We start from the raw sequence: 12,377 nt of genomic DNA on the forward strand, positions 1-12,377 counted from the left end.
AAGTAAACTTTATTTTGATCTTATTTATCAAATTCTAAAGATTGAATGTTCTGGTTACAATACAGCTGAACAGTTGACTGGTTTCGTGTTCCAGGTTTGGCGCATATGCAGAATAAACTTTGTACTCATCATAACTGGGATGCTGATGTGCTGCATCAGTCCTGGCCCAAAATAGACCCAAAATACCTTCAGCCATCAGATGTCATAGAGATGTCTGTTCTGGTAAGAGTGCTTCATTTATTTTCAGTAGTGGTCTGTTAATGCATTAGGATGACAAAATTTCTGCTCTTGTGCAATTCAGTTCCCTTCTTACATGGCTCAGCGTGAGGTCAGAGGGGATGGAAGCTGCAGTTAAAATTTTGCCAAGTAGTTAAAATGGTGTCCTAAATGAAAAAATATAGTAATCCTGGAAGGAAGACATTGTAAATATAAATCTTTTTGAGTGACTGTGGATATTACTACCTGGAGGGATTTGACCAGTGAACAATTGAGGGCAAGGACTGTAGAGCCCAAACTATGGTCAAAATACAGGTCCCTCCAGATTTTTTACCCATCAGTCCATTCATAGTCTTGCCCCTGTATAAAACGTGTGTAATTAGGTGAAACTTCTTGTGCTACGTGTAATGCTACAGTTGCCTAATACAACCTGATATAAGCTGGTTTTAGTTGGTATGATTTTGCCAAACTATGTTTCCTGTCTGCCTCAGGCTGAACTTCTGGCAAAACTCAGTAAAGCATATTTCCAGGAATGGGGTTGAGAAAAACAGGTAGCTTTGCTAACGTCAGAATTACATTCCGGTTTGTCTTTGAGCTTTAGCACCTTTGCGGTGTATGGAAAGACTTAGCAGTTCAGCAAAAGAGTTGAAATCTAACTACATTTGGCTAAGCTGTAAGTTTCCAAAATGTGTATGTGTACATGCACAATATAGTTTACCATCTTGTTTCCATCATTTCTAAGTATCTAGCCTGTATTCTGCATGCTCTGAGGCATCATAAAGCTTAGATGGAGCACAGTAACAGCTTGCCCACTCTAGGCCATAAAGGGTTTGCAGGGTCTTGAGCCAAGAGGGTGAGATCCACGAGTAGTGTCTTAGTTCTTCAATCGACTGGCTCCTGCTCAACTTGAATTCAAGTTCTTCATTCTCAGGCATTATGATAGCCTGTAATTATGTCATTGGATACTGTTTCATTTACAGAAGTTTTCCTTATTCACTGCTCACCAGTGAATAACCTTTTAATATACCATGCACACACATTCTAAATTTAAATAGCATTTTTTGTTTTTCTGGCCATCCTGCACTGGATGAGATGGGGCCTCTAAAAGAAATAACATTTGGTCATGTAAAACTGCATTCTGTGCATGTGCATGTGATTCTGTGATTCTGTGTGATTCTGTGAAATACAAATGGTGTTCTGTTAGCTCTTCTGGGAGAAAGGAGTAGGGGCTGTTTGGTTATTTCTGTTCAGCTGGGTTTTTTGAGGAGGGAAGAGACTGGTTAGTTTTAGGGGAAGATGTGTTGCTGTACAAACAATCCCATATCCTACCAGAGCCCCTAGCTAGTCCACTTGAGCAGAATGAGGAATGCCACTAAGAACACTAAATTCTTACTGTCAACATATATCCTTCACAGAGGCCACAGAATATGTCTTTTTTGGAGGAATTTTTCAATTGCTGATGTTTTTTCTCAAACCAAGGAGGAGGACTCAAGTGCCAGCTGGGTATTACAGCAGACTCTAGCCTAATGTTCACTGCCGTTTTATTGCTGTTTTTTCAAGTGATTAAAAATGTTTACACCAGTGAAAAGGTGGTATATCCACCAAAATCTTCACTCAAGAATAAGCAGACTTTGCTCAAGCTTAAAAAAAAATCTCTTCCAGAAAAATTCTTTGTCTTCAAGCTTGGCTAGGAAGCATTTTAAATTCCAGTGTTTGGTTTTTGAGGAAGTTACGAATTTGAGAAATTGTGTAATTAGAAACTTCTCTGCAACTGTGGTTAAAGCAAACTTGTTATTAAATACATCTTTAAACTAAAGATTTCAGTAATAGAAGGAAAATTCTGAACTGGATATTTTTAAGACCGTACAACTGAATATAAAAGGGAGGGAGCTGGTGGATGTCATTGCTAGGCCACTCTCGATCATCTTTGAAAGGTCATGGAGATCAGGAGAGGTGCCTGAGGACTGGAAGAAAGCCAGTGTCACCCCAGTCTTCAAAAAGGGCAAGAAGGAGGACCCAGGGAACTACAGGCCAGTCAGCCTCACCTGCATCCCTGGAAAGGTGATGGAGCAGCTCATCCTGGAGGCCATCTCCAAGCATGTGGAGGAAAAGAAGGTGATCAGGAGTAGTCAGTATGGCTTCACCAAGGGGAAATCATGCCTAACCAATCTGATAGCCTTCTATGATGGGATGACTGGCTGGATAGATGAGGGCAATGCAGTGGATGTTGCCTACCTTGACTTCAGCAAGGCTTTTGAAACTGTCTCCCGTAATGTCCTCATAGGCAAGCTCAGGAAGTGCAGGACAGATGAGCAGACAGGTGGGTTGAGAACTGACTGAATGGCAGAGCTCAGAGGGTTGTGATCAGTGGCACAAAGTCCAGTTGGAGACCAGAAGCTAGCGGTGTCCCCCAGGGGTCAGTCCTGGGTCCAGTCTTGTTCAACTTCTTCATCAGTGACCTGGATGAAGGGACAGAGTGCACCCTCAGCAAGTTTGCTGATGATACAAAACTGGGAGGAGTGGAGGATACCCCAGAGGGCTGTGCTGCCATTCAGAGAGACCTGGACAGGCTGGAGAGGTGGGCAGAGAGGAACCTCATGAAGTTCAACAAAGGCAAGTGCAGGGTCCTGCACCTAGGGAGGAATAACCCCCTGCACCAGGACAGGTTGGAGGCTGACCTGCTGGAAAGCAGCTCTGCCGAGAAGGACCTGGGAGTGCTAGTGGACATGAAGTTAAGCATGAGGCAGCAATGTGCCCTTGTGGCCAAGAAGGCCAATGGTATCCTGGGGTGCATCAGGAAGACTGTTGCCAGCAGGTCGAGGGAGGTGATCCTGCCCCTCTACTCAGCCCTGCTGAGGCCACATCTGGAGTACTGTGTCCAGTTCTGGGCTCCCCAGTACAAGAGGGATGTGGCACTACTGGAGCAAGTCCAGCGAAGGGCTACAAAGATGATTAGGGGACTGGAGCATCTCTCTTATGAGGAAAGGCTGAGAGAGCTGGGCCTGTTCAGCCTGGAGAAGAGAAGGCTGAGAGGAGATCTTATCAATGTGTACAAGTATCTGAAGGGAGGGTGTCAAGAGGATGGGACCAGACTCTTTTCAGGGGTGCCCAGCGACAGGACGTGAGGCAACAGGCACAAACTGAAACACAGACAGTTCCATCTGAACATGAGGAAAAACTTCTTCACTGTGAGGGTGACAGAGCACTGGAACAGGTTGCCCAGAGAGGTTGTGGAGTCTCCTTCTCTGGAGATATTCAAAACGCGCCTGGATGCAATCCTGTGCAATGTGCTCTAGGTGACCCTGCTTGCGCAGGGGGGTTGGGCTAGATGATCTCCAGAGGTCCCTTCCAACCTCAGCCATTCTGTCGTTCTGTGTGATTCTGAGATAAAAATGCCTAAACAATTCACTAATACTTTCCTGCTGATATTAAAGCTTCCTTTTCTAAAGAAGAAAATAAAAAACTAAAAATTAATTTTGCTTTAAATAGCTATTATGAAAATTCTTTTTATTTTCGTTCCTGGTTCACTTTATGTCAAAGCTTCTAAGCTAAAGTCTTGTGTACAAATCTTCTATTAAGACAAAGAGCAACCCCTTGTGCTCAAGCAAGCATCTACTCATGGAAGAATATGATGTATATAAATACCTTCTTTAGGCCCAAGGAAGTAAGTAAATGAAAGACCAGAGTCTATTTTTAACCCAAATTAGCAAAAGAAATCAAGTAACTGCATCTTTGGCTGATAAAGTATAATTCCTCTTAAGAACTGGGAGGGATTCTTAAAAATAGTGCATGTGAGAGTGCCTGGCTTTCCACTGTAGGAGTAAGATAAAAGGAAAATATAGAGAAGCAGTGAAAAATCATTGTAAATGTGAATATTTTTAAGTGTTAAAGCCTTGTGGACACTGTAGGGTTTTTATGGTTGAAAAATAAATTGCCCTCATTAAAACAAGAAGCACTCAAAAGAAGGGGGAATTGGTTTGTTGCAAAGAGACAGTGTCTCTTCACACTGCACATGAAACTGAGGCTTTTGGGCCATAGCCCTATTCTTCTCAAGACATCAGACTGCCTCAGGCTGCCAGCAATTTGCCTGCTGAGACATTATGGTTTTATTTCTCTTGACACAAGATACTTCATTATTTCCTGCCTATGCTGGAGCTATGTCTCTCCATTTTTAACCCAAAGCAGCATAAGAAACCCAGTCACTGCATCCTTGGCTGATACAATATAAATTGTATACAAGAAAAACACTTAAATTTATATATGTGTGTGTATTTGTTATTCTAGATGTTATTGCAAGGTTGAATATTTGTAATTTGCCTTCCCTTGTATCACATCATATCATATATTGTTGCTGCTGTTAAAAAAACGTGACATAAACGTAGTGTGAAGAGTGTAGCCTTTCATCCTGTGAACACACTTGTGATCAGCATTCATCAGTTTTTTAGGTTGTGCAGACTGTTCACAACCCTTGTCTTACAACTGATGTTAAAAAATAAGCTGAGTTGATGTCATTTTTGTTACTTTTGAATACGAGGAAGGCCTAAAAGTGCACAGATACTGGTTTGTTTTCCTTTTTATTTCTCAAGATTATGATTCATTGGGGCTGTTAAAAAATGTTTGAGTCCAACTAAAAATTCCTCTCTGCAATGTCCAGATGCTTATTTTTCAGTCTTTTGTAATTGCATTTAATCCTTCATAGTTTCTCTAGATTTCTGATCCCTCTAGATTCAAAGTAGTCTAGAAGGTCGAATGTTTAATCAAAAAAAGAAATCAGAAGGGAAATCGACAGCTTCCTTCCCCAGGGAGGGAAGAACCCAAGCCTCATTTTTGTTTCCTCTTGCAGTTTGGCACAGAGGTTTTTCAGAGAAACAAGACTAACAGCACCCAAGTTTCTTGTACTGGCACTTTTACCTGCAGCTGGTGAGGGCATATGCTGGTCTAGTGAGATAGAGAGCTGAACAGAGCAGAAGACGTTTGTCCTGCTGGGAATCTAACCTCTCAAAAATAAATGTGAATGGGATGTTTGTTACGCATGGTGTGTCATCAGATCTGCCGACACTTTTTTAAGAATGGAGTTAATACACTTAACTTAGGTATCCTGATCCAATGACATAAGGAAAACCATTTTGCAAATACATGCTGAAATCATCTGTCATTTGGTTCAATTTGCAGACTCTGCCCACAGTGGGATGTGGGAAGATCCAGACTGATACTGTGGGAAGGTGTGCAGTGCAAGGTCGCCTAGGCTCCTCAACCTTCCTAGGAAAACACAACTGCTAGGAGTCATATATTTGCTATGTTGATTTAGACCGTTTGGCTCCTGAGACTAGCACCAAATATGCTAGTTGCAGCAGTTTTCCCCCACCAACATCTGTCCACAAGGCCTTATTAACTTGTATCATGGAGAACATTGAATGGCATTTTAACTAACCAGGCATAGTTTTGAATTAGAAGCTGTGTACCCCGGCGGAGAGCTCATAAGTTTGCTTTATATTCTTACTAAAGCCATATCAGTTTTGATTTTACCATTTTCTTTTTTCCTGTGGAGTACTTCTTCCCTGAAGTACCCTGTCAAAAAGAACAACTATTGTTAATCAGTTGTATTTATTTTTAATAAAAGCTATAAAAATGAAGTGTTTGGTTTTTTTTTTTAAGAATTTGCTTTGCATTAAGGTACTAAAGGCAAGGTTTAACACCCAGCCTTTTGTGATACTGAGTTATGGATGCATATAAGAATGGTTGAAAGCCTGAAAGGTTGAAAGTTATCACTGCAAATTAGTGTCATGTCTAGTCAGAAAGCAGAAATGACTCATCCCAGCTGCATTTAAGACTTCGTCTTGTTCCTTAAAAAGCTCTCCATCTTCCTCTCTGAGAATTGCAAAGATTATTTGATTTAAAATAAAATGCAAACCAGGAAGTGAAGTATATCACTTTTGTGGTGAGTACATTGTGCATGTGTATCCTGGATAAAATTCAGGGGAAAGCCAAGCTGCACACGTTTTTATGCCCAAGCTGTATGAAGCAGCACGTTACATTTAGATGATTCAAAAGTAGGTACAATGGTGTCTAAAGGGCAACGATCTGCAGTACTTGCAGCAGCTTTTTGTGCAAGTAACTGATTTGAACTGGATAAAAATATCAAAATATTTAATCTGATAAAATGTAGGGTTGATGTTGTTCATTAATCCACTGAAAATACTCCATATAAATCTGAAAGCTTTTGTGATAATGGATTTTATGTTAATTCCAGAAAGGCAGTCAGTAGGACTCCACACCTTCCACACATTGTCTGCTTTTACTGGATGATAGAAAAGTGATGCACTCATAAGGCTATTTTATAAATTAAGATCATTCCCAGTGGCAACCTTACTCTGTTTTACTTAAATGATTCTGCCCTGATGATTCCAAATCAGTATGGATGGTGCTCTGCAAAACAGCCAAACACAGGAAAGCATTACCTTATGAGGGACTGTATTCTTTGCGGTTGGTGTTAGCTTTATGAATCATGCTTTTACTAAGAATGCAACATATAATAAGTTAATGCCTATTTTTATAAAAATGGGTTGTGATGAGTCTCCTTCAGATACATCTTTTCAGCCACAAATGGTTTTTACTTTAAAAGTTATTGCATTTTAATCTCTATAGTAAATCACTTAGCTGTAAAGAATCTAAAATGCAATCTAGAAGTGTGTGCAAATCAAAATTTCCACCTGACAGACACTGTTTGCTGTCTCTTTATTCAACTTGTGCAACCATCTTTTTTCAAACTTAGAAGATCACAGCATTGCATAGTCCCATGATGCTTGCTGTGTTCAGAAATAAAACTTCCTTTTGCCACTTCTTAAAGTTTCCTTGAGTATCGTGAATCAGATTTTTATTCTCTCACTGTATGGGAGGAGGACAGGAGGCATGGAGATTTTTATCCTCTACTTAGAAATTGATGTTAGAGGAAAGAAAGTGTGATTCACTTTTTCCCCATGTGTGACAAGATTGATTAGATTCAGGAGATGAAATTGTATAAATCAGCATAGTAACTTCTGTGTTTTCTTGTTTTCATGTTTCTGTTTTTCAGATCAATAACAAAGCTTGTGGCAAAGTTAGTGTGCCTCAGCAAGCAGCCCGCAATTTTGAAGAAGTCCATGAACTAGTTCTTCAAAGTGAACTTGGAATCAGGCATCTCCAGGGACGAACCATTAAAAAGGCTTTTCTGTCTCCAAGAACTGCCCTTATCAACTTCCTAGTGCAAGAATAATTAAGGCACTGCTGGGCGATGAAAGGGGACTGGAATACTTCAAGATGAAACCAATTCAAAAATACCAATTATGGTTATTTAAATCTCATATAACATGGGGGGAGAGAAGATGTTATTAATAAGTTGGGTTGCTGCTAAATCTTCATTTGAACATGGAGAAAGGCACAGAATTAAAGCTTCTTGAGGGTAAGACACTATTTGTCCATATTCTCTGGGAGAATGAGAAGGAAACACAGAAGAACTGGATGACTGTAACAGAATGTAAATTTTATACATGGGTTTTAGTGTTAACCTCAGAAATATGTCCTATTGGAAAGTTGACTTGGATAGATGCAGAGACACAACTATGTTTCCAGGGCTAGACAAGTGTCACGAGTACTTGCTACAGCAAATGTTAGGTGAGCTATAATCAGTCATAATCTTTGTTCCCTATAGCTCATATTTAGGTACCATAGTATTAATTAACATTTTCTGTAGTAACATTTTCTTACAATTTAGTGTTAATTGAAAGGCTTGGTTTAATACTGGCTAACGGCCTAAGGCATGGCAGATAACCAGAATGGGGTTGTTTGACATATTTCATATACGTTTTGGAGGCAAACTGAGAAAACAGTCAAATGATTTAGCTGAGCCCTGCCTTAGCCAGGGTCCTCTTTACTTGCTGTCATATTTCTATCAGTTAATACATGAGAGATTCAAATTCCACAAAGTGCTGACAGTTATTTGTGTACAGAACGGAATGGAAGTTGTTTTCCATTCATAAGCCATCTCAGAGAATTTCAGGGGGATTCAAGAAAGAGGTGAGCTGGCTACTAGTAATGCAGCAATGGTGAAGGCAGAGAGCGTACTTTTTGCTTCTACTCCTAGTTCTTGCTGTGCCTATATCATAAAACTTGAATAAAAATTCTTTTTTTTCTGAGGGGTTCATAAAGTAGAAATAGCAGTCGTGTTTCTAAAAAGCATCCAGACTCTCAATAAAACACATAGTCATTCTCATGCCTCATTGCAACCCTTTTACTGGTACAGTGCATTGCTGTTATAGCCACATGGAAATGTTTAACATATTTAGCAAGTGCTTGAAAAGGTTTTCCAAAGAGACAATTACAGAGTTCATTGTATGAGAATGTCTTTTCCTTAACAGCCATTAAACTAAGTAGTCCAGTAAGCCAGGCACTTAGGGGCCATAGGTATCGACAAAAACAAGCAGCTAGGCAAATACAGAGGTCTGAAAAACTTTGAACACAGCATTCATCCAGCTTGTGTATTAAATTGAAAAGAAACTAGCAAAAATCTCTCACTTAAGGATCTTAAGGCTCACTTACTGTTAAGCAATACAAAAACTCATTTTGTTGCTTTTATGCATTTTTGATGTCAAAGATCTAGCTACAGAATAGAGATACAAGACTCACTGGGCAGGATTGGTTCTATGCTTTCCCAATAGTGCAACAAAACTGTCTGGTTTCCACTTCCTTCTGGACCATGCTAGTGCAGATTTTCTCTTTAGCAGTCCTTTGACACAAGAATGACTAAGGAATGGAATATTTATAATGAAGATACAGTCTTCGCTGTTTTAACACTCCACACATCCTAGCCACAAAGGAATGCATTCAGACATTTAAACATAGGCCTTTAGTTGAAGTTAAAATAATCTGAATTCCAGTGTCTGCCTGACATATGTGTTGTTAGGAATTCATAAAACTCCTGTTCAGAAGCCCCTAAAAGGGCTGTGAAAGAGATCCTTTAAAAGCTGTAACACAGCACAGTCCTGCTTTTTTCCATATGAAAGTTTAACACACACCATGGAACCATTTTAGCAGAGTTTTTCTTTGGGGGGAAGGGTGACATGTTTGGTGTAAATAAAAACTCTTACAGTTTACAAGAATGAAGAAAGATGTTGCAAGCCGGTTGGCCCTATGGTGCTGTTTAACAAAAGCTGCAGTCACTACAGGCCTGAGCAGCAGAGCAGTGTTTATTGCTGTTAGCACTGAAGTATATTTGCTCTTGCAAGAATTGCAGTGAATTGTAGATGTCGCTTTGATTCAGGCAAAAATAAAAATAAGGAGTGGACTTCTGCACACTGAAAAAGGAAAAGTAATGATTAGCAATTGCACAAAAAGTATATAGTAAGAAGTCACACCAGCATGTTTACAGTAAGTCGAAATTCAGTGCAGTCTAGAGGATACAAAAAGGTTGTGAAAAAGTGAGTGTGAGAGATGAAGATGTGGAAAGTCTGACAGAGCCTAATCCCCGAAGTAAGTCTGTTTGAAGGATAGCAGAGCTGCTAGCTGTGGGGTTTTGCAGTTGTCTTGACACCTGTTGAAATTTTTCATAATGTTGACCTGATCTGAAGCATGACTGCTATGTGTTTTATGATAATTGTGACTTACAAGTTTGTTGTGTGCCTCGGTTGGACTGATATCGATAGGACAGGCTGTAAACTGCTACACAAGAAGATTTAAAATAACTTTTTATTGCATGTCTTACACTTATTTAGCAATTTTTTTTTGTGCTATGGTATAGCTACATCTTTGTTCTGAAGTTGGTATAAAATGTTGTCGCAAATGGTATGTCCTTGGAGAGCTCAGGGTCTAAATAATATGGGAGTTTTAAATGTGGGAGGAGTTATTTGAGAAGTGGGAAGGAAAAGCGCTCATGGTTGGTCAATCAAATTGCACCGTGTTAGTTATACACATTAAAATGGATATGGTGACCCTGTCCTTATTCCATGAAATTATGAGCCACAGAAAATGTGAGAAACTTGCTAGAAACCTAGTGGGACAGACCTAGGACAGACTACTGCAAGGAAGCAAGGAAACAAATCCATGACACACAAAGGACACTTTCTGCATCCTGTCACTCCCTGGGGTAGGAGACCAGGACTAGAGTGATCACTGCACTGAACCAGTCTGTATCATGTCTCCATTTGAAGTAACATAAGAAAAGAATCATTAGCACACTTTCTGCCCCCAAAATCATTCATGTAACTGCATTTCCAAAAAATTTTCTGGAAAAAGGGAATTAGCAAAGTCCAGAAAGGCCACTAAGTACTTCTCTAACGCTGTTGATTTCATGAGAAGGATCTCAGACCTCGAGCGATGGTGGCAGTGGCATGTGTTGGAAGACACCACAGTGCAGAAGAACTTTTTGCTAGCCATGGGTGTTTCATAGTCGTCCCCCATGACTGACATGACATGCCAATGCTGTTTTGCAATGAGGCAGCAGAGCTTTTTAAATCACATTAAGGAACAATGTTACACCTTAGGTCATGAGCTAAGGCAATTCTCTAGCCAGACTGTCCCACTTAGGCTTCAAACAAAAAGGCATACATGGGCATTGCTGAACAAGCATTTATTTTTCCATGTCCTTCAACTGAATCCAAAAATGGAGATTTGGTGAAAAATTAAATCGGTGATCTCTCTTGTAGTTACCAGATTAAAGTGATGCCTCAGAACTAGCATCCGCTTAATGATGGTATTTTTAATATGCCTTTGTAAAAACCTGTTTGTTTCTCCTGAAAGGAGAAATTCCACAGATAATGCAGGTCCTATAATGCATATGCTTGTCTCTCTTCATGGATCATGTAGGTCATACAGTGCATGTGTCCTAGGGAAATTTGCCATATACAGTGTTTTTCTAAAAGCTTTGCTATAGATGAGGAGAGGGGGAAATTACAATTCATTTTCTAGTTTTGTAATACTTATTACAGACTGCAGAAAGGGGATCAGTGTCTTGGCTTTATTTATGTATATTTAGCTATTTAGAATATTGCATACACTGTTTTTTGCTGGATATGTTTTCTGCTTCTTTATTTCTTCAGTCCCCTTCTATTACCATCTGAGCTAATTTTATATCACAGGACTGTCCTGTAAGAGGAATGTTGAATGGGAAACCAGGTACCTCACCAGAGCCCAAATGGGGAATATACTTATTAGCCCATGGTTTGTATCAGTCTGGGTTCTGATCATCAGGTTTTGACTTAAAGCAGTGTTGCTGGAACTACAGCCACATTATTTTTTATGGAAACTGGGCGTATGTCCTGAAGAAAAAGTGTGAAAGCCAGTCAATATGTGTCCCAGTCATTGCAGAATAAGAGCTGAACTGGAATGTTATCTGTACATAGGAGAGAACAGGATCAGAGCTGTCATCTGCAATGCAGATGATAAAAGAGAACTTGCCTGACATGAGGAGGAAAGGTGGGATGTTTTTTTTCCCTTCCTGAATGAACTGTCTTTCTGGTACCACATAGCATTTCACAATTCACTAACCCCATCTGTCCCAGGAGGCCCAAAGTCACACACAACCTTTGTCTTGCAGCACTTTTCTCAGTCAAGTTAGCGTCAGGCAGGGCAAATTTTATTCTGGAAAAGTCCAAAAGTTTTTAACCCTGGAGAGTTGTAATCCATCATCATCTGTATAAAATTGGTCCCGCTTTTATGGGTAGTCAGAGAGTTTGAACAGTTGAAAGCTAACACTTTCCTGGGTTTGTAAGTCATTGGTGCCTCTGAGTTGGAGTATTTTTGCCTTTCAATTAGGTATCCAAATGGATAGCTGAGCTGCAGCCAACATTGAGGACCTGAAGTGCTTGTACTTTCTTGGAGCAGTGGACTTCCAGGTGCTCTGAAAACTGGACCTTAATTAAACAGGGCTTTCAAAGAGTGAAGTTCTTTGCCTCAGTGAATGCTTTCAGTAATTTGAGCTTAAATAGCTTGTGAGAAGTGTGTAGCCAAGTTACAGGTAGAAATCCTGATGGCTTTTGTTCTTTCTGCAAGGCATTACGTTGGCAATGAGAGACTGGAAATTTATGAAGGACAAATGAATGCTTGTATTTGCTGTTGGGTGAACGTGGCCCAAAACTGTCACAGATTTTGATCACAAAAACCTCATCAAAAATATCTTGTAATATTGAATA

The 12,377-nt window shown here is 40.0% G+C and overlaps 1 protein-coding gene across 5 annotated transcripts in view; it reads left to right on the forward strand.

Moving 5' to 3' along the window:
- Window positions 1-12,377, forward strand: part of LARS2 (leucyl-tRNA synthetase 2, mitochondrial) — a 95,410-nt gene extending 83,033 nt beyond the window's left edge. For 3 of the 5 annotated variants that reach the window (XM_013950768.2, XM_013950769.2, XM_067291371.1), the window contains exons 20-21: window positions 95-222; window positions 7,289-11,257. In XM_013950768.2, the coding sequence (XP_013806222.2) occupies window positions 95-222; window positions 7,289-7,468 (308 nt within the window). In that variant the 3' untranslated portion in view covers window positions 7,469-11,257. Of the gene's footprint in view, window positions 1-94; window positions 223-7,288; window positions 11,258-12,000 lie in introns of those variants that run through there. The other 2 variants (XR_001293744.2, XR_001293745.2) reach the window with 2 other exon arrangements.

This window comes from Apteryx mantelli, chromosome 2 (assembly GCF_036417845.1).
Source record: "Apteryx mantelli isolate bAptMan1 chromosome 2, bAptMan1.hap1, whole genome shotgun sequence".
NCBI classification, from domain to species: Eukaryota; Metazoa; Chordata; class Aves; order Apterygiformes; family Apterygidae; genus Apteryx; species Apteryx mantelli.